Source organism: Sipha flava, unplaced genomic scaffold (genome assembly GCF_003268045.1).
Source record: "Sipha flava isolate LNK unplaced genomic scaffold, YSA_version1 222_pilon_pilon, whole genome shotgun sequence".
NCBI classification, from domain to species: Eukaryota; Metazoa; Arthropoda; class Insecta; order Hemiptera; family Aphididae; genus Sipha; species Sipha flava.
The window spans coordinates 1,979,102-2,003,229 of record NW_020272853.1 but is presented as its reverse complement, the minus strand read 5'-3'; the positions used below and the strand labels follow the sequence as shown (position 1 = coordinate 2,003,229).

Sequence of the window (24,128 nt, the reverse complement as noted above, 5' to 3'; positions counted from 1 at the left end):
TAAATTACCAGCTTCCAATGTCCATTATTTAGGTTTAATACTAGGTAAACGTCTAACCTGGGCAGAACATGTCAAGCAAAAAAGGCAATTGCTGAACTCCAGACGTAAAGCTTTCTGCCCTATTCTAGAGAAAAGCTCCAAAACTTCCTTAAAATATAAACTACTATAATACAAATCTCTTCTAAAACTAATATGGTCCTTTGATCAGGGACTGAGACCTTAATGGTTTTAAAGGTTTCGGTAAGGGTTTAGGTCTTTAAAATTTTTTTTTAGGGGTTTCGGTTAAATTTCGGGATTTAATGAAGCTTAAAATTTAGGTTCCGATTAAAACCGGTTCCAACCGGTTTCTAACGTTTATTTTTTTTATCGGTATTTGTTTTTCAAACAAAAAATGTTAATACATGTATGCACTATGCAGTTGTATGTTATACTCATTTAGGTACCGTGAAAGCTTATACTAAAACATTTGAAACCTCATAACTCATAAGAACCTGTGTTTTTGTTAATAATTAATATTTAGTTTACAGTTTATAATAATTTATGGTTAAATTTTAACAAAATTATTCAATTTGTATAATTATCAAAATATACTATTTAGAAGTTTAGGACTTACTAATCTATTCAGTTTTATTTTGATAAAAATGCAAGATAAAATGTACAAAATACAAAGTAAATAAAAATAATTAATAATTATATTATATTACAATATAATAAATTGTAATATTAAGATTCAATTTAATATAATAATATATATTGTTATTTGTAATATCACAGTTAACAAATGTTTAATAAGACATAGAATTTCTTTTGTGTTTTAACACTGGCATTGAATCAGTATTATTATACACTATTATTATACAATAGGTATCTAATTATTTATATATTGACTAGATTTTCAATATATAAGGAAGACGACAATATAAAAAACAAATATTACAAACTACCTACGTAAATTAAAATATATATAATTTTAAACTTATATTTTTTTATACTTTGGTTCATAACATAGTAAGTACTTAGATAAATTATTTAAGATTTTTTACTATAGTAGATAAGTGACAGGGTTGGACTAGGCCACTGGGGCACCGGGGCATGCCCAGGTGGGCTGCTGTAATTTTGGTTAAATAAAATTACTTAGATTTTTTTGTTTTTAATTTAATGCGCTTATCTTCTATTCTTAAAATAAAATAAAAAATATCGTCTTGAACATGACATTACTAATGGATGCGGTGACACAGGATTAGGTATCGGAGTTTGAAAATTTAACATATTTAATGTCGCGATAGACTAATTGATAATAATGATTTCATCAAAATATTTATAAATAGAAAAATTGTAGGAAATTTGAATACAAAAGATGTGTACAATATGTTAATCATACGAAGAACCGTTCGCGTTTGTTCAAACAACATTTTATTAAAATAAAATGTTGGTATGGGTTACGGTCTTAGAAGATTAATTTTCTAAGACCATGGTATGGGTAGACATTGTCGCGTAAGATATGAGATAACGAAATTGTTTTTCGATAATAATTTTTATAAGATTTATTAGACTTTTATTTAAAATTTTTTAATAATTTGACGTTCAGTCAATAACAAGTCTGTTACTAGTTTCCAACCTTAATGGACCTTTGGGCCACATTCACAAATTAAAAATGGTTCTAGAGCCAGACAATATAAAAAATTTATATGATATTCAATGACATTTGCTAGTTTTGAAATTTACTGTGGGCCGCATAAAAGAGACATTAATTGCCGACCCCACTGTTCTAACTCAATTAAAATTAAATGTATAAACATATTTAAATCAAATCATTTTTTATGGTGTAAAATTTATCTTAATAGGTAGGTCATTATATCAATATTATAGATAAGATATATTATGGGTAAACTAGATTTATTTAAGGTATAACATTAAATCTGAATATATTCAAATGTACTTGTGTAAATATTATTTTTTGAGTTACAAAGATATATTTTCAGTTAAACAATAATTTGATCAGGTACCTACCTACTTATAAAGTTCTATTGAGGGCGTTCGAAATTATTTTGCCCGGACCGAGCTATAAAGCTAGTCCAACCCTGATAAGTTATATAGTTATTAAATATTAACTATAAAGATAATGTCGTATTGTCTGTCTACATGGAATTTGAATATTTCTTAGGTAAATATTTTATTTTTATTTTTATTTTGTTGTTTATGATTTTAAACTTAAATTAAAGTCAAAATTAAACAAACGTAAAATGTGTAAGTACTTACTTTCTACATCACTAGATAATTGAAAACCGATAAAAACCCCAAAAAACCGGTATTTTTTCGGTTTTGTATAAGGGTTTCGGTTTTAGTTAGGGTCTTTTAAAAATGTAAAATAAAGGTTACGGTTATTTTTGGTTCTTTAATTTATTCAAGGTTTTATGTTCTGTAACCGGTTTTTTTCGGTCCAGTCTCAGTCCCCTGCCTTTGATATCCAGTTATGGAGCTGAGCAAAAAAATCAAATATTTACAAAATACAATATGTTCAATATACCTTACTACGAATCATCACAAAAGCACCCTTCTACGTTTCAAATCACACCCTATACACTAGTGCTCTGCACATTCCGTAATTTTAGGGACCGGACCGGATTGAAAATGTTAAAAATGGACCGAACCGATTGCTATATTTAATTTTAGACCGGACCAGACTGAAAATAATAAAAATAATTTGTTAGAGTGAACCGAGACCGGACCGACAGTCCAAACTAATAAATTTCGAACTGTAGTAAATCATCGGGTAGCGAACATCCGCTAACATTATATCATGTATGTATACTAATGTGACAAAACCACAACGGAAATCAATATCAATATTTACTCGTAGAAGAAATTTATAATAGGGCTGTATCATCAGTATATGTTCCAGCTAAAATGTTTTCAGTTGTGGGCAGGTCCGACGTATAAATGGTGTAAAGAAGGGAGCAATATCAATGCCTTAAGGGACACCAGCAAAAAAAGGATATTTTTTTGAGTGTTGTAAGTTATAGTGGACATTAAAAGAGCGGTTGGCAATATAGGATTTAAGTATTAAGTATAAAGGGGCTGGAAAAATATTTTTTAATTTGAAGAGGAGACCATAATGACAGACGGTATTAAACGCTTTCGCGACGTCCAGAAAGACACCGGTGCAATATTTTTTGGTTTTGAGTGCTGCGGAGATAGTGTCCGCACCCTGTGAAGTTGACGAGTTGTGGCGTGATGAGCACGAAAGCTAAACTGGAAGTTTGGAATGGTGTTTTTTGATTGTGCTACGGTAGTGATTCTTTTGTGAATTATTTTATCAAGGATTTTAGTGAAGACTGGCAGTAAGCTGATAGGCCTGTACGAGAAGGGAATTTCTGAAGGCTTTCCAGGGTTGAGTACTGTAAGAATAACAGATGCTTTCCAGGTGGTTGGAAAATAAGATAACCAAAGGGATGCATTATAGATATAAGTAAGATGAACGATCGCTTTCAAAGGTAGACTTTTGACTACTTTGTTAAAGATGAGGTCATGACTCGGGGATTTGTTGTTAATCAGTTTTTTTATAATACCTACTATTTCCACTGGGGATGTTGGTTTTATAGTTAGGGTCATAGGAAATGTTGACTGAAGATACTCCATGACGGACGACATGTGTGGTGCTGGTGTAAGAATAAGATGTGGTTTGAAAACGCCCGATAATTCTTCAGCGAGAATATCAGCTTTTTCTTTGTTTGTAAAAGCAAGTGAATGGTCTGTTCGGTGGAGAGCAGGAGGGGGGTCAACTTGAAGAAGCTTCAGTTAAGTGAATTTCTGAAATAAATGCAATCTGAACTTTTCTTTCATTGAGGTCTAATTGTAGTTAATTTAAGTATTGTGTGATACCGTTTGCGTTCCATAAGAATATTGTGAGTGGTTGAGCATTATTTGTTGACATTTTTAATAAGATTATCAATGACTGTGGTGAGAAGTGATATGAGAGGGATTATTAGTGCCTTGAATTCATTAATGAATAAGGAGAGTTGAGAAGCGATTTATGGTTTTGGGTAGAGTTGTGATCTAAAGTGTCAGAAGATGGATTCTGAGGTAATGATGGAAAATTTTAAGAGTAATCTGGGTGCGTATGTTTGTAAATATTCGTTACAGTTGGTTGACTTGGGGGAGAACTTTTATTTGTGATTCTTTTGGAAGGGTTCACTAATAATTTTTTTTTTAAATCGAGATGAGATTGACAACCTTTAAAGTTTTCTGGGTGATTACCACTACACAGCTCACATTTGGCTGGGGAGGTTCGATTCTTAGTGCAGGTTGTTGACTCATGATGCTCGCCACAGCGAATACAATGAGGAGAATGATGACAATAACTGCGTGTGTGACCGTAGTCCTGACAGTGGTGGCATTGTGGAATTTCTTTTTTTTTTGGATGAGGAGGTTCAGCTTTAACTTTCGTGAAACACAATGAAATAATTTTAAAAATATCAGCGTATGTTGAATTAGGTTTAAGATCAATGAAGAAGATCGGAAGGGGAGTTTTGGTTAGCTCGTGAGTTACATGCGTTATATTTCTGGCGACAAATCCTTTGCTTAAAAGTTCCTGTTTAATAAAAGAGGTATCAATGGTTTAGTACAGTTTTCTGATTACGACGCGATATGCTTTTTCATCTTTTAGTTGAAATGAATGAAATGAAACATTGTTAATTTGGAGGTATTTAATGACTGTTCTGTAAGATTCAGGGCTATATGTTTGAAGTTTAATTTTTTTGTTAGAGCTTTTACAATCAAAACCGGTAGTAAAAAATTAAAATTAATATTACAAAGTTTAATCTTCTTTTTGTTTTTCCAAATTCAGAAGTAATACGAGTATCATCGATATTTATGGGTATAATCTTGTGAAATTTTTTTCTAAGATAAGTTATCTTTCTGTTAAAAGTCGAACACTTGAACATTTCCGCAGATTTACTATTATATTTAATATCCCGTTTCTTCTGTAGTAACTTTCTCATCTCCAATATCTAACAATTATTTTGAGAATCTTCCGCACGCAGCTTTTTTTGATTGAATCGCAAGTATCAAAATCGTTCGCTCTCTATCTTTACATACATTTCGACCATGAATTATTGACAAAGCTCATGACATCGTAGAATAACTTTTTCCTGATCGCGACTAATCTTCAACCGATATGCATAATAATTCTTCGAACTAACATTCTTATTTGTTTTGGCACCTGTTGCAGAATCTTGTTGTTTAATTTTTATGCAATACCCGTCATTTAGTACCAAAAATAAAATTAATAGTTTTTTAATATTTTTATTTAATAATTAATTTTCAACTGCGCAGTTATCGACCGGGTCAAAAATTATTAAATTAAACTATGATTTATTAAAAAATAGCACTTTTTCAAAATTTGAGCTAAATCGGCCCAGCTGTTCTCAATTGATGAATTGTTATACATTTTTGGCTCCATTTTACCTATTTATATAAATCGTTCTTAAGCTGTTTTTAAAACGCTTTGTTTATCACTATAAAAACGAATAAAATTAAATAAAAAATATTCCTTCGTCCGCTCAGAATCGTTTTTTATCGAATGCAATCATTGCATTCAAATCGAATACAGTAAAATTACACTAACCAATCTGAGTTTTTCCTATTTAATTTACAAATTGACCCACTTTGAACATTTTTTTATTTAACGTATTTTAATATAAAATACCCAGGCCTGATGAGAAGAGGAGGAAAAGGATGATCCCCCGAAGCCCGAAATTGTTGGGAGGGCCCGGGAATTAGTATAAATTATTATAAAAAAAATACAAATTATTATAAATTAAATACAATCAATGATAAAAATTTAATGAACACTGCAGAAAAATTAAGATATTTTCTTAAAAGGACGTCACTCCCACATGTGTTATTTCCGTCTAACATACGTACAACATAGTAAATTTACGTTCAGTGATTCAAATGTAGTAAAGCTTTAATATTAGAATAAACTGAACCTATAATCAAACTATTCAAGGGTCGGTAACCTTTTGCGACGGAAGAGCCAAAATTTACTATACTCATGACTGCATGTCTTTTGAAAGTTTGATTAAATTTTACTCATAACTTATTGTTTTAAGTTTGAGCACGACTCTACATTTTTATTTGTTAATTGGCTTCTTACTTCATTTTTTATTGTATTCATGCAAGAGAACCCTTTCTTGTTCGCACGAATATGTCGACCAGAAAGTTGCCAGTACTCCAAATGCTAATGTTTATACCTCACTGTAGCATTCTGGAACACTATTTCATGGGTCGAATATAAATGCCTCTATTCTCGACATTACTTGTAGAGGTGTCCATTTGTTCTAAGCGGCGTGGGTGCATTTCTGGACCTCCAATTCTTCCAATTTAATTTTGAATTCTGTGAACTTGCAACTCCACAAAGTTTTTAAAATATTTTTGACCATAAAATAAATAATTTTTGTGTATGTAACTGGAGAATCTTAACTTAAGATCGAAAGAGTCGCATGTGGTTCACGAGCCGCAGGTTGCCGACCCCTGTTCTAGGGTATGACCACCGATGTGGGTATGACCATATAATATGTGTAGACATTTTAAATAAGTTGGTACAATTGGTTTGTAATCGGCATTAAACATGTTAAGAAAAGTTATTTAATATAAGGTGATAAGACGAGGTATATTGTGCAATCGCATTATGGATCGCATACCTTATACCATATTCTATGGATCGTATCGCGATAAGGGGTATGAGATATTTTTTTAATAGTTTTTAGTTACCAATAGGCTGAAACTAAGTTTTTATTAGAGTTTATTAAACAAATATTTGATCAGCTTCATAAGTAGACGATTAAAAACATATAAATTATAAATAATTTTTCAATTTTCTGTTAAATTGTATTTAAATTAATGCGTCACAATTATATTTGCGTTTTTAAATCAGTGACAACAATGTTAATTTTTGTGTAAAAAAATTATGCAGCAAATAGTTACCACGGGTAGACTGATCTCACGTGCACTTTGGAATGGCTTTACAAATTTGGCACCTTCAAACTCCGAACACGTAAATAAAAAACGGGAACCTTCTTTTTTATATGCTGTTTGCGGTTTTCCTAAGGAATCTTCTCGTAAAAATCCTCCAATAAAAGGGAAGTTTGGTGATGATGCTTGGTTTTCGGCAAAAGGAAAAGCAACAGATGTATTAGGTATTTTTATTTTTTAGTAACTTACTGTTTGTTAATTTTTTTTGTGTTGTGAGTGATTCTTTTAATTTGCTTAAATGTTTTATTGGATAGCTTTAAACAGATATTATACAATTTTATCTTAATACGTGATTTTTACTATTTTGTAAAGTATATCTGCTGTAAAAAGAGAGTAGAATAAGATTATTTTTAGTCAAATTTAAACCTACATTTCAAATTCATAATTGATCACCTTCATTCTTCTTATTAATTTTCTGCAAAAAAATACTAGTATTTTTTAAATAGTTAATTTAAGCCTATGAAAAAATAATGTGATGTATGAAAATTTCCTACTCAAAGAAAAAGTATGATTGTTACAATTTGCCTTTATCAATATTTAATCTATAATATTGTATATAAATATTATGATAATTGTTAATGTTCATTGATTTTTTCCAATTCAATTTTATATTAACTATACATATATATCTAATTTTTTAGTCTTTTATTGATTATTCTCATTATTAGGTGTTGCTGATGGTGTTGGAGGTTGGCGTCATTATGGCATTGATCCAGGTGAATTTTCAAGTTTTCTTATGATGACATGTGAAAGACTAGTATCTTTGGGAAAAATTAAACCCAATGAACCTAATAAATTATTAGCCCAAAGTTATTATGAATTACTTGAAAATAAACAACCAATTTTAGGTAGGAACATTTTATTTTATTTATTATTTCAATAGGATTAGTAACTTCTGATAAGATTTTTTTTCAGTGTTGATTTGGCTTTAAGTGCCAAAAAATAACTATAGTACTGTCTTAATTCAATATTGGCATAATTGCAATACTTTAATTACTACAAAAGAAAACTTCTATAATCATTTCTTATTTATTATTTAACAACACTGAAAAAAAATTCTTGAAATAGTTAAATCTTTAATATGAAAAAACATTAATTATTAAAAGTTTAATTAATCTAATATATTTTTATAAATTATAGGAAGTAGTACAGCATGTGTAGTAGTGTTAAATAAAGAAACTTCCAGTATATATACAGCTAATATTGGTGATAGTGGTTTTATGGTTGTTCGCGGAGGGCATGTTGTTCATAGATCTGAGGAACAACAACATTATTTTAATACTCCTTATCAATTATCAGTTCCACCGCCTGCTCACTCTGGTCAAGTACTAAGTGATAGTCCTGATTCTGCTGACACTTCAGATTTTGCTGTAGAAAATGGAGATGTCATTTTATTAGCTACTGATGGAGTATTTGATAATGTTCCTGACCATTTATTGCTAAAAGAACTAAGTCGAGTTGAGGGTGTTCGAGATCCTACAAAATTACAATGTGCAGCTAACACTATTGCATGGATGGCTAGAATACTAGCATTTGATAGATCTTTCTTATCTCCATTTGCACGTGCTGCTCAAGCTAATGGTATCAATACTGTTGGTATGTTCTAATAATATTATGTATATCATTAGTATTAAATTCATATTAAAATATATCAATATATCAACATTTATTTTAATAAAGAGTTCTAACTTAATCTCATAAATTAGCATTTATAAGAACTATTTAAATATTTACAATTTCTTAATTGTTCATTCATTAAAATTTTACAAGCAATTATATTTATTGTTAATTACCTAATTTAGCTCTATATAATTTTTTCTTTTTTTTTTTTAGGTGGAAAACCTGACGATATCACTGTGCTTCTAGCAACTATTGCCATGTAAGTCAAAATACTCAAGCTATGAAAAAGGAGGTTAAAATTATTCTTTGTATACTTGCTCCATTTTTAATTAAATAATATTAAACATATAAATATAATTTGTTTATATATTGTTTATGAGTTTTACCAACTTTATGTTGTTATGTATAAATTATTTTAGAAACAAAATTTTTAACAAATGAACAATTATGATGCCTTTGTACATTTTAATTTGCATACAAAATTTTCAATTGAAAAATGTTTATTGAACATTGTAAATATGAATGTATATTTAAAATTTAAATTACATCAATTAAAATAAATAAATAAATTTGTTTTTATTTTGATACTAGTGGTTAATTATTTTACAAAACATAAACATTTTAAGATAGGCTAGTTTTAACTTAACTAGTGACTTTATGTTAAGACTTTAATCCTTATCCATATTGTACACAGAATCCCTTAGTTTTAGTTTAAGATTAGATAGTAAGTTGTATGAAAAATTTATTACTATTTATTGAAGTGATAGTTAATAATAGACAATGAAAAAGAAGTGATTCAACAAAAATGTGATGTTTAATTAAAAAAGGTATATCATAATGTTAAAACTTTGTTGGTATCCTAATTTGCATGAAATGAATATAAATTTGATATATTTAATATGTAAGGAATAAAGCTTTAACCTAATAACTTAAAGTCAAATATTTATATACCTAATACACTTTATCCATTTTTTTTTCATAGTTAAAGGTAGATTAAGATGAAAAATCTATTTAATCAATGGACTAAGTATTTTAAAAAGCAATTTTTGTTTTCAAGCTTATTAAATTCTCTCATACTGTTACTGTTGCACGAATAGTTATCCCATTTTTTTAGAGCTGAATAAGTTTTGTAACATTTTGATATGCTTCTTCAAGTTTGATCATAATAATACTTTAAACCAATTGGAAAGAAAATCATGTATTAAAACTTGCTGAAATTTGAAGATTTGAACCAAATATAATTTTCAAGAAATTAAGGTCTATAAATAAAAACAAATTTATTTATTTTATATTTTCCAATAAGTATATATATGAAGGGATAAAAAATATATGCTAGACATAAAAATATTTTATAATCTACTTATTTTAATATTAATAACATTAGATTTCTATATACTATTCTGGTGTCTTTTTATGTGAACTCCAACCATGAAAACATTTGGTAAATCTTCGTGATTCTTTATTTTTCAATGCTAACATTAATTTTCGTGGTTTTTCTGGTTGTTTAACTCTTAAATGTTGTATATAAACCTGTTAAAATAGTGATTGAAAAAAAAATTAAAATCTATCACATCAATTGATTTTTTTATAGGATCAGATAATTCAACTATGTTATAGTAAATAAATGTAACTATTAAGTAATTTTAGTTAAAAATAAAAATGATTCAATAATTTTTTAATGTAATAAATTAAACCAATTACTGATATACTAGTAATAGTATAAATTATTAACTCATTCAATCACGTAGCTAGGTATTTTAAAAGGAGGGGTTATTAAAAATGAATCTATAAAATAATAACTTTTGTGAATACTTGATTGTACAAGCATACAAATACATTAGTACAATACACATGAATACCTATTCGTGTAAGAAAAAGTATTTAAATATTTTATAAAAATTTAAATAGGAACATTTTTGTCTCATATATATTTTAAATTATGTATGAAACAACATAAAACCACGGCTTTAATTTATGAGACAAAATGGTGTAATTTGAAGTCGGATTCCAGCTTTACATTATTGTTATTGTAATATGTATATATCTCATTACTAGGACAGAGGAGTGGTAACTCTAAAAATCACCAAATATGCAGTTATATACATAAAATATGCAATAAAAATATGCATTTTAAAATTAATAATATGCATTAAAAATATACATTTTAAAATTAATATTTTAAAAAAAAAATATGGATTTTTTCTTCTGTAAGTACCTATTAATTTAATGAATATGTTTTACTTAATGTTTAAGTATAACTTACATGTTACAATAAGAATTTAATTATTTGAATTTATGAGATTATGTGTTTTAACCATTTAGTTATAAGTTCTGGAGGAAGTGAAAGATCAGGTGCGAGGTGCTGTATTTTTAAATATTACTACACGAGAAGACGCTTTAAAAAAAAAAAAATTTACATTAGAATTTAATAACATTATTTTGGTTGTATAAAAAAATAAATAAAAACGTTGATGAAAAAATAATAATGAAATGATAAATTATTTAAAATATGCATCTAAAAGTATAAAATTCAAGAAATATGCCCTAAAAATTAAAAAAACTCAAAATATGCATTTATATGCAAAATAAAATTTTAAAATTAGCTTTGTGAAAACATGAAACTTATTTATTTCGTACTCTGCTATTCTTGTGACTGTGCTAAAAAATTATACAAATGCTATAAGTCCTCTACCCAACTCATTATGATAAATATGTGTTCACCACAGTTTATGATAAATTTTTACCTTTAAAAGACTTATATATAAAATGATTAGGGGAGGGGGAATATTACTACACTTATAACACCCGCATCAAATACGTATCTGAAGTCATTAAAAATTGTTTTTAATTATTTAACATAGTTGAATTATTATATATTATATATAAAAATAAACAAATAAAACAGATTAATTAATATAACAGAAAAATAATTTATGTTTAAAATTTTTAAGTTAAATGTGATACCTATGATTACTTACAATACAAAACAAAGCACAATTATTTAAATAAAATAAATTATCTTACTTGAGCAGACTTATAGGCTAATTTTAATTCCACTTCACTACTTCTAGCACCGAGCCATAAAAATACTTGCTCTCCGTTGTCCAGAATCATTATATCATCATCAGCTAAATCATCCTAAAATTAAAATAAATTTATGACTTAAAAAAACTAACTTACTAACTAACTTAAAAAAAAAAAATTGGGAAAAAATTTAACCTGACAAAAATCTGAACATTTTTCTGATATAGTGAAGTATCCTTTTTCATTTGAGCATCGAAATAGTCTTGTAAATTGCATATATTCAGCATCTTGTTCATATGGTTTTTCTCCGCCTAATGCTACCCAGAAAAAGTTATTAGGTTCTTCTCCTTCGTTAATAACTTGTAAACTGGTCCATGCCTATAATTTAAGAGTAACATTAAATATTATAATTATAAAATATTATCACCATCCACCTATATATATAATCATGTCAAAAAGTATTAATGGAACAAGATTTGCAATTGTAGACAGTCCCTTAGTCCGATCCACCAACTTCCACAATTTTCTAGCATATGTAGAGCGGAAATCTATGTAATATAATGCATGGCAGTACAATCTACAATCCTATCAGATAATAAATTCACTCTAATAATTAGTGATTCTCAGAGAGCCCTAATATCATTTTAAGACGACCAATACCCATAGGAAGAACTCATCAAACTCAACAAAGAAATTTTTTTCTCAACGAAAAACAAAATCAATTTTGTGTGAATCCCATTTCACATAGAAATTCCAGGAAAAGCTGATGCAATAATGTATAAAGTGGTGACTTCCACTACTACCTATAATATAAACAAAAGACCTGATAAACGAAGCAAAAAAAAAAAAAAAAACACCAAATTTTTAGAATGTGGCAGCAAAACTACTGGGATTAAATTCTAAAATACAAACTATGGAACTTAAAAAAAATAATATCAAAATAGGTTTATTCTAACATTTCAAGTAGGAGAAAATAAATAATAATCAACAGAACCAGTGTAGGTCACTCCTACTTACACACTCTTATTAGATGACTAATGAATCCAGTCGCTTGTGCGACATGCAAAACCTTACAACTTTACCATAAACACATAATCATCAATTTTCCCAAATTTGTAACATCTAATAATTCTCTTAACAATCTGTTATCAATTGAAGAAACCCTCAATAATCAACGTAATATCTAGAACTTAAATTTTTTTAAACTAAATAATTTAAATAAAAACTGTAAGAATACTTGTAAGTAAAATATTATTTTGTATTTTGTTCTATTACTTTTTATATGTTTCTATTAATTGCTGTAACTGAAGTCTTATAATTATGATAGTAAAAAAAATATATATATATAAAAGTAAAACTCACATCATTAAACATATCATCAGCAATTTCTTCTGCCAGTTTTATATCTTCTTGTTCAGTTTTTGAACCAACCCATAAATATACAATTCCATTGGTATCTTCTTGATCAAATTTCACTTTTAATATATAACTGGAAATAACCATAACAAATTAAATTGGGAAAATAATTTTAATAAAATTGAGTTTAAAATGATTTACCAAAATGCTGAATTCAGATTTCTTGCATCTGGTTTAATCTCAATAAGACGTGAATAGAGTGCACTCCCATTTGATCTCAAATGATATAACTGAACTGGTGGTGGTTTTTCTTTTCTTTTACCGGAATGTATAACAAATTTTCTTTTAAAATGGGATAAAAATTTTATATTTTCTTGCTGTTGATGAGTGCGAATTACTTCTAATTTTTCTCCAAGCATTGCTTTAAATTGTTTTTCTAAACTATAAAAATAAGACTATTAGTAAAAATGATTAAAATATAAATTATAATAAGTTATATACCTAAAAGTAAATGTCAGCCAGCCCATATTGGAGGCATCCCGTCCTTGCCAGAAATAAACAATACATTGAAAATCTTCAGGTTGACCATCTGATACATCTTCATTACCCTCTTCGTCATCAATAGGTACCCAATAACGGCACAAGAATACATAACAATCTTTGCTGAAAAATTGTCCCAATTCATCTTCTGGTAATCTTACAAACTTCTTCCCTTCCAAAACAAAAGATTCCATTTGATCTAAATCATCATTCCAATCTTGCATCAGTTGTATCGCTTCATTAAACAACATTGGTGGCTGACGAGGAGTAAATAATGCCGCTAAATCATGCTAATAAAATGTAAATATAAAAATAAATTAATGTTATTGAATAATTCAGATACTTATAACAATTTTTACTTTGGTTTCTTGTTTCATAGCCCATTTAGTTAAATCAGCGCCAGTTTTTTGAACAGACTCAGCAGTTCGAGTGAAATCAACAGCAATAACTTCTTCCCATCCAATAAATCTTATCTTAAATATTTGAGGTTCTGTCCCTTCTTGAATTCGCATTGTTAATGCATAATCTGGACGTTCAATCATTGCGAATAATTCTTGAGATAACTTGACAGCAGCTGCTCTAACTAACCTAGTTGACTTTTTTCCAAACCTTCAATTTAACATAACATTTGAATTTATAAATTTAATTATTTAGATCAAATTTTTTCTTACCAAACATATAAATCTGTAGATGAGTCAAGAATATATACATTTTTAGAATTTAAAAGTGAATGTTCTAATGTATTGTGTAAAATTTCAACTTGAGGCAATTCTAAGTAACCCATACCTAATTTTACTTGATATAAACAAGGACGTGGAGGTTCAAAATTCTCATTCACATTATCCTAACACAAAATAATGTAAGACTTTAAACAAATAAATACAGCTTAAAATAGACACAATAGTAAATATTTTATAATAATTAATAATAAATTAATAATAAAGTTTTCTAATTTATTTTAATGAATACAATATAATCTTGATAACATGAAACTTGCTTATTTGAAGTTTGTAAAATAAAATAAATATTAAATTAACTTAGACAGAAAGACTTATCAAAATTTTTTTCTTATACAAAATTTAATGATTTGTTAATCTTCATCAATCTTAGTAAGTAAATATACCAAGATCCTACTATAGTTTTATAATTTATATGCTTATAATACATATTATATAGCTTGTAATACTTGCCTGAACATCAACAAAAGAATCAAATGTATTACTCATGTTTAACAAATCACGAAATTCTTTACTTTCTTCACCAAATTCTTCAATTAAGATTTCGGCATTATTTTTCCTCTCATTTTTATTAATTTTTTCTGCCAACAATCTTAAAATATTTGTATTAGAACTTCTGATACAGATGTTTTTTTTTTTTTAATTTGAAATGGCAATACCTCGCTTTTGATTTAAGAGTGTTTTTTGCTTTAATACCTTGCCATAAAAAAATTAATAAGCCTGCATCCAAAATAAACACAAATCCAATATCTAAAGATGTGAAACATAATTTGACTGGTTCTAAATGAACTGAAGTTCCTTGAGCATGAACTCTATACATGCGAGTAACATAAGTCTGAAATTACATACGCATACAAAATTGAATTAAACAATTTAATTATTTGTAGTGAGCAACTCACAATATCTTCAACTGTATAAAATCCACTAGCTGTACGACCTCCATCAATATAAACCAATGGTGAATCAAATAATGACAAAAATTCTTCAGATTCTTCACCTAATTCTTCACGAATAGTTCTACATTCAGCTCCCAAAAAATTTCTCAAATTAACAGCATGAATAGCAGCACATGCTCTTTTATCGAGCTAAATAATAGTTAAAAAAAACATCAATAACATTTTTAAATGAATACATTAAAATTTACTAACAGAAGCATTATCACCAATCCAGAAATAAATTTTCCAACATAAACTATCTGATGTTTCATTAACAGTGGTATGTAGTACAATATAACAATCTCCTCTGTATAATTTTCCATAAGTTACTTCATCAACTAAGTTTGGTAAAAAATTTTCAATTTCCCAAACACTAAGACCTGGAAGTGTACCAGTCCCTTCTTCAAATAATTCACCATAATCAACTGCAGGTTTTTCTAATCCTTCATCCCATCTTTTAGGTCTAAAATATATTAAATATTAATATGATTTTTTATTTCTAATTATAGAAAGTAAAATATAAACAACTGAAGTTACTTTAATGACTCTGCTTTTATACATTCGTCAAATGTTTCATTATTCTTATCATTTGCTATGTCTTGCATACCCTATAAACAATTGAATTATAACATTATATGTGTATTATTAAATACCCTGATATATATATACACTAATTACCATGTATAAATAATATATATTATTTAATGATAATTCAATATGTTCAACATATATTTCATTTACCAAGGAATACTGATAAATTGAATTTAAAAGAATAAAAATAAAAAAAGATAGATTTCAAATCAAATGGTCATAAAGGAATATGCAAATTTCTCACCCCAATAACCATCTGTTTTTAAGCAATTTTTTTTTTTAATTTATCGAAAAAAGGTGTGGTAAAATTGTATAATATGTAAAATATAATTTTGTCTCTCTAGAAAATATTTTAATTCATTGATTTTAACTAATTAAAATACACATACTCTTTAATTTAAATATTAATATAACATTGTATGGTTATTAAATTAAAAAATGTATTTGTTTGAATTTATATAAATTTAATTGAAAATAGATAATATATATTAGTTTTATTTTATAATTAATCAATTTGAAAATAACTAAGTAATTTAATTGTTAATGTATAAAAATTTATATTAGTTAAAAAAATAATACTTTTAGAATCTTAGCTTGTTTTTCTTCTTCGTGATCTCTTTTACTTCTCCGTAATCTTAATTTACGTGCAATTGGATCACGGCTGGATGCTATATAAAATAAAATTAGCAATAAAATTATAAATATGTAAAAACCCTTATGCGTAGATATACACATTAGTCAAAATAAACCTTACCTTGAGATGGTTGAATTGAATTTGGGACTACAGCTCCAGCAAGTCTTAATTGATTTTGTAAAGAAAAATCAATATTATAAAATTGCAATCCATCAGTTGCCATATTAGTAGGTTTAGGTGGCATTATTAAATCTGGATTATTACTTAAATCTAGTACTTCTATATCTTTTAATAAGTGGATTGTGTCAGGTAACGTAATTAATTTATTGGAACCCAATAAAAGTTTTTTTAGACTACCACACCTATAAAAATGAAATTACTTTTTAATGTTTACTACCTTTGTTGTTCATTTCATTTTAAAGTTTAAAACTTACCTACACAAACCTTCTGGAATCATTTCTAAAAGATTTCCACAAGCTGAAAAAACTTCCATTGCAGATAATTTACCAATTCCTGATGGTATACCATCAAAGTCAAGCTTATTATAGTTTACATATAATCGTTTAAGAGATGATAGTTTACAAAGAGAAGCCGGTAATGATGTTAATTCATTATCAGATAATTGAAGAACTTCAAGTTCCTGCCAAACTTCTAAAACAATTTAATAAACAATTACAAATAATAATTATAGATACAACTGTTAAGTATTGTAAATCTTCAATTGAAGTTAAGAAGCAATTTTTGATAGCAACAAATGTAATTGAATATGTAACACAGTTTGTAAATTAAAAAAACTTTTTTTATAAGTTTTTTTAATAAATTAAACTTATTAAGTAACTATCAAATTATTTTACTTATTATAAAAATGACTTCTTATACCTCCAGTAAAGTATAATTGTAAGTATTTTATGATAATTAAATATACCTAATGCCAATGAAAGTTCTATAATAAGATTTGATGACAGATTTAATCTTTTTAAATTAGTCAAAGTATAAAGTGCATCTGGTACTTTAGGTAGTTGATTACCACTCAAATCCAAATCAGTTAAAGATGTTAATGTTTCAAGACTCGGAGGCATATTAGTTAAATTCCGATGAGTATTACGCATATGTAATGTTGTCAAGTTTTTCATAGATGGCAATTGTCTAAAAGGAAAATTATAGACAAATATTTAATTTTATTTTTATTTTTTTTTTTTGGCTAAGAAATATATGAGTAAAATTGTAATAAATAAAACATTTATGAAATATTCACAATTTTAAATAATATGGTAAATAATTTAAAACAGTACATAATAAAATAAAACTAAAAACATCTAGAACTCTGAAATCCAAACTGTATCAATAATGAAAAATAAAAAAAAATTATAAAAAAGGTTCATAATTTATTTTTAACATTTATTATTTTATAATTTCTTCCTTAAGTTTGTATTCTTTGTGAAGATTATGAGCTCATTCTAATATTGCCTTTGCTATCTATATTTTATTGAACTTTTTTTTTTCTGTATAGCATTCTGCAATCTAGCTTCTTTGTTAATTTTTTTGTATTTTTTTTTTTTCAAATTCTTTTCTTTCTGCTGTATGTTTTTTTTCTTTTAAGTTACTTATATATTTACAGTATACAATGAGAACTATTTAAGACATTTATTTTTGTATTCATTATATAGTACCACAGATTAAGATAAAACCATTGATTATAATTACTATTATTATATTACTACTTAATATAATAATACTAGTATTTATAATCAATGATATACGTAGGGGGTCATAACTTTTTTCTAGATTATACTGAATAATAGTGTGAAAAATATGAAACTTAAAGATAGTTAAGGTATGTTGATTGAAAAGTAGTGATATATAGTGAAAAAAGTAAGTCACTAGAAAGCCTGAAAGAACACCGAATAAAAATTGTAAATATTTTCTTAATATAAAATTTCATTAAAAAAAAAAAAAAAAAAAAAAAAAAAAAAAAAAAATACTTATATTTTAAATAATATTACTCATTTAGCTTAATTTAGTTATTAAGTTAAAAATTAGGATAAAAACCATTTATGTTGAATATTTATTTATTAATCTAATAGTAAATATATTAAATAGCAGGTCCTGAAATTACATGTTTATTTGTATTAAAAATATAGTTCGAAAAGAATGTAACAAATGTAAAGATAATGTTAAGATTTAACGAGTATATAGACAAATTTTATTTTAATTTTAATTTTAATTTTATTCTATTTTTTATAGTTTCTATATGAGAACAATTTTCAATTTTATAGCAAATATAATAAATATTGTTCGGTTAAGAACATAATGTACATTATATATTAATCAATTGAAGTGTCAATCACTTTAACTCATAATCTAAAGCAGAAGTGGGCAACTGGCTTTTTTTATCTAGCCCGTGCTATATTTTAAAATTACATCATACAATTTTAAAGTTTACTGTCAATACTATAACTTATCGCTATAATAATTATTAGCTGGTAATAAACATTGTTAAATGTCTAAATGTCATATACATGTATAAGAATAGCTTTCAAGCATAACTGTTTGTACCGAACTATTTACCTATATTAGTTTCTTCGTATTATTCGTATTGTGCTGTCATTCGTGTTAAATTTATTATTTCTGAGTATATATATGCTAATTAAAGTTCTAAAATTCAACTTTTGAATGACCTTTTTTTTTTGTTTTCTATCCACTGACCGGCTAGATTTTAATTTTATAAAAATTGGTCCTTTATTAACTTTAAGTTTCCCATCCCTGATCTAGAGCATGGAATTTCAATATTTTGAATACTATACTCCATTTCATACTATTTTATAGGTCATATCCTTTTCAGTACTAAAAAATTGAAGTATAATGATTGTACTGATCATTAAATAATCAATATTTAATAAAATTTGAATGAATTTATTTTAAGAAGAAAAGAATATTATTAAACTTTTAAATTTTCAAGACAAAGTGTAAAATACAATTTTTCGAGGATAGTGAGGCATTACGGAATAACTGGTAATGAAAGAGTGGACATACTTGCTAAAGAAAATGCAAATAACCTACATCAACAACACCTCTAAATAAAGGATCAAACAAAGATTATAACATATTAATCTACAATTAAAATATTGATTTAAATATAAATACAAAATTAATGTTTAAAAATTAAAACTAAATTAAACAAAATTAAAACAGAAAAATGGATTATTCTTAAATTTCTTAAATGAATGTATGAAGTTTTATTAAATCGCTTCAAAATAGGTAACACAAACAACACACGTGCCCATCTTATGGAAAAAAACCCAACAAAAACATGTCAAATATGTGGCTATCTATCTTCAATCAAACACATTATCACAGAATTCAGAGACACACACAAGATATCGGACAAAAATTCATTATACCTGAGCACTTCCATAATGCATTGAACCCCTCCAAATATATCACCAACAATTTTTTATTTTTTTTATGAAAAAAATTAATTTGTATATTTTAGTTTAATTTATTTTAGTAATGTAATACAAGTCAATGATCCTGTAATTGAGGCTTTAATATTATTATTAAAAAAAATACTAAATTAACTTTTTTAAATATCAAATTTATGACATATATAAATTAATGAGAAGATTGACAGAGATTAGCTTTAATAAATTTTTAAATGTTTGGTAACAACTGTGATGATGCGCATAAATAAATGATAGTGTGTGTAAATAAAAGATAACATAATTACTCAATAATGCCCAATAAAATATAAATAATCTGAAAAAATGAACTCATGTTTTATGATTTTTAAAAATGTTCACAACTATTTTGGGAATATGCCTTCAGGTTATGAGTATTTGAGTAATATATTTATTTATCTATTTTATTTAGCTGACTATCTTTTGAAATGATTTTCAAACAAATTTTATACTTATTTTTAATTTTTTCAAACATCTAAAAAGTTTAGGGTAGCCTTTTTTTTGAAGTTGGATAATAATGATATTTTAGAAGAAAAATTATTAAAACAGGTTCAATTTTAAACGAATAGTTAATAGAAAATAACCAAATTTAAAAAATTACAATTTTAAAATTTTTTTAACACTTATAATGTAAATCTATTAACGAATCTACTTTTCAATATTTTACAAACATTTGTATTTATTTTTACAACTATGAAAAGAATCTATATTGAACTGCTATTATCAATTCAATTTTATAAACACAGGATTTTTGTTATAAAACTAATATGTTTTTTGTAATATCTCATTCATAATATTTGGCCTCATGAAGGTCTTGAAAAGTTTTAGATTACACATTTCTTTTTTGATAGTCCCTCAAAAAATAAAAATATGTTAGTTTGAAGTCTGAATTTACAAATAAATTATTATTTAATCTGTCTATAGCAACGGTTCTCAAACTTTTTTTTTCGCGTACCACTTGAATATAACATCAATCAGTAACGTACCACTAATGATTAAAAATAGAACCATACAAACTTTAGATAATAAAATACATTTTAAACATAAAGGCAGTAAAATATTACCATAACGTTACTATTTATTTATTAATAAAAATGTATTAGTGTTTTTAAATTAATATAAGAGTTATATATCAAATTTTTAATTTCCGTTCTACCACGGCCTTCGGCGTACCACAGTTCGAGAATCGCTGGTCTATAATATTACAAGTATAAAGTATTGGCTATCATTATAAAATTTTCAGTATTAATCTAACTATGAATTGCTCTCATTCATTGCAAATTGAATGAATTCCAATTTTTCTGTTTTAAATTATCATTTATATTCAACTTTAAAAATGGCTATCTCAGAATTTTAAAAAAGATTAAAAAAATTTGAATACATTTTTATTTTTATTAACTCATCAAAAAAGATACATAAATACCCATTATTCAAGAATATGTGAAAAAAATATCCACATGAATATTAGAACTAGATTCTGAGTTAACCTGGAATTGACTTTCCGATTAATTAACATACTGAATAGTTAATCAATTTTCACTTATACAAATAATAGAATTTCTAGTGTACAAGCAAACTTTTATTTTTTCACATTTTTTAACAATAAATTATATACCATACATAATATTTGTATAGAAGTAATAAAAGATTTTACAGAAATAAATAAATAATACAGGCATAATAACAATATATAATGAAATCTAACAATAGCAAATTATTGCAGAGTCCACTAGTATTATATAAATATTAATATAAATAAATATTTACCTTAACTGAAAGTGATCTAATGGGTTATGATTTAACATTAATGTTTGCAGATTTGTTAATCTCCTCATTTGTGGAGGAAGTGTTTGTAACTCATTATTGCTTAAATCTAATGACAACAAATCTGTCAGATGAACAAATAATTGATTAGGAATAGAACTGATCCTATAATAATAAAAGCCGGTATATTAGTATAAATAATGAGTATGATATTAGATACTAAATATTCTGATTAACAAAATTTTTATTATAAACTTTTTTTAATAGTGGTACAATACAATTTGATAATGATAAATGATGAATGAATGAATTTAATTTTCTTTAAGGCCTGTTTTAACCAAAGTTAACAGCAGATCATTATTGAATGTCTTACTAGATACTGAATATAATCAACATTTTATAAATTTTATCTACATGTATATTACTTACCTATTATGAGATAAATTCAGAACTAGTAGACTAGAAGAAGATTCTAAACCATCAGGTATTCTTGTTAATCGATTATGACTTAAATCTAATGTTGTCAATTCAGTTGAACTTTGAGAGTTGCAAAAAAGTTCTTGTGGTATACCAGAACTTTTGATGCAATTATGACGAGCAATTAATGACCTCAATGAAGATAGCTCTGTAAGTTCTCCGTATAACCTTTCAATGTTGTTATGTGCAATTGATAAATGTTCCTAAATTATAATTTTTTATTAATACACAATATATAAAAAAAATTTGACATAAAATTACAAATTAAGAATAAAAAAATATATTTATTAGGTAACCATTTAATTAAATTATTAGCTCAATTAACAAATTTAATGATTTAATAATTAATTATTCATTGATAACTACTTTTTAAACAAATAAAATAATTAAATACAAATAAATAAAAGATTAAAATAAATTTAAAACAATAATTTTTAATACATACTAATTTTCCTAGTTTTCCAATTTCTTCTGGAATCTCATGTAATTTTACTCTATTTAAGTTAAGCCATTGTACACTAGACATTGACATAACTGCAGAAGGAAATTTCGATACCTAAAAAAATAAATTGTATTTAATTAATAATACAGCATAAACATTAATTTTTATAACACACAACTTAGTTGCTTAATTTTATATATTTTCTAAAAGAGGATAATAACTGAACAATTTCATTTTATGGCCCATAACCTCTGATACAATACTATTGTACTTATGTAATAAATTTTAATTTTAAAAATTTTAAAAGTCTAAATAAAATAAGTACTATTTTTTATATATATATATTTGATAAGTTTCATCTAAATATTTAAATGAATGTTTGAATCAAATTTAATTCAGTAAATTTAATTCCTCTGCATGAGAAATATCTATCTTTCTTTCTTTCTTTCTTTGGCTTTTACGGGCCCTTTAGGTCCATTGCCACAATAATCACTATATATTCTATATATATATTCTGGCAAGGGCAGGATGAATATCACATCAACATCAAACAGCGTGATCCAATCACTGTTACGTTTAATAATCTATACTATTTAATAAATTATTTTGGTGATTTTAATTTCTTACTCTTAATTTTTTTATGTTTTTAATGTATATAGTATTTTTTGTAAGTAGGTCACTGATTACAAACAATAATTTAATATAAGATGAATAAAATGTAAATTCAGAAAATATATATTTTGGTTTGTACTTAATTTCAACTTTTAGATACTTTACCTATTACTTTTAAATTTTCTCATACATAATAACACTAATACATGGCCTACGAAAATTCATATCTAAAGCATTTATAACTATGTAATCAGTGTACAAAATGGATGGGAATGCACCAAAATTTAGTATTTGTAATATTAGCTTATGTGTACATTCCAGTATGTTATAATTAGTATTTAAAAGTTACAAATCTTAAAAAATAACGAAAAAAATAATTGTTACCTAGTAAGACATTTCTGACACTATCATAATCAAGAGGATTAAAATTAAGAAATTTAATTTTGACAAAATATATTATAACATAGAAGTTTTATTTTTATAGATATTCAAGAAGCTTACCACCAATAATATTGTAAATGAAATTAATAGAATAGTTTTAAAATAGTTATGGACAAATTGTATTTTTTATATCACCAATTGCCAAAAAATTAAATTGAGGTAACACAAGTAGCAAGTTCTTTAAAAAAACAATTTTAAAAATAGGAAGAATTTTGTCTTTGCCAGGTTGCGCCTAGTATTATAATTATAATATGCTTATAATAATTTAATAATTAAAAATGTAATAATTTAATGCGATGGATAAACAATTATGAAAATTTCTATTTAACAAAATACTTACTGCAAAATCATTATAGCTAAAATCTATACCTCGTACAAAAGGTAATACACCGGTATTAGCCATTGAATATAATTCCTATTCTAAAATCATGAAAATATATGTATATGTATAATTTAAATAAA

The 24,128-nt window shown here is 26.0% G+C and overlaps 2 protein-coding genes across 2 annotated transcripts; one reads left to right on the top strand and one right to left on the bottom strand.

The window, feature by feature from the left end:
• Positions 1–6,750: 6,750 nt before the first annotated feature.
• LOC112683200 (protein phosphatase PTC7 homolog) lies at positions 6,751–9,012 on the top strand. The gene is made up of 4 exons (XM_025554108.1): positions 6,751–7,199; positions 7,704–7,883; positions 8,176–8,631; positions 8,869–9,012. Exons 1-4 carry the CDS (start codon positions 6,971–6,973, stop codon positions 8,916–8,918), a joined length of 915 nt encoding a protein of 304 aa, XP_025409893.1. The 5' UTR covers positions 6,751–6,970; the 3' UTR covers positions 8,919–9,012.
• A 988-nt stretch (positions 9,013–10,000) lies between these two features.
• Positions 10,001–24,069, bottom strand: LOC112683198 (protein flightless-1). Its single transcript, XM_025554105.1, has 21 exons — positions 24,007–24,069; positions 22,617–22,727; positions 22,124–22,374; positions 21,698–21,859; positions 17,398–17,618; positions 16,907–17,123; positions 16,593–16,834; positions 16,418–16,506; positions 15,785–15,855; positions 15,461–15,710; positions 15,212–15,397; positions 14,972–15,147; positions 14,766–14,904; positions 14,247–14,419; positions 13,935–14,184; positions 13,537–13,865; positions 13,237–13,476; positions 13,042–13,168; positions 11,875–12,057; positions 11,680–11,793; positions 10,001–10,185 (listed from the first exon to the last, which is right to left on the bottom strand). Exons 1-21 carry the CDS (start codon positions 24,067–24,069, stop codon positions 10,051–10,053), a joined length of 3,729 nt encoding a protein of 1,242 aa, XP_025409890.1. The 3' UTR covers positions 10,001–10,050.
• Between the last annotated feature and the right edge of the window lie 59 nt (positions 24,070–24,128).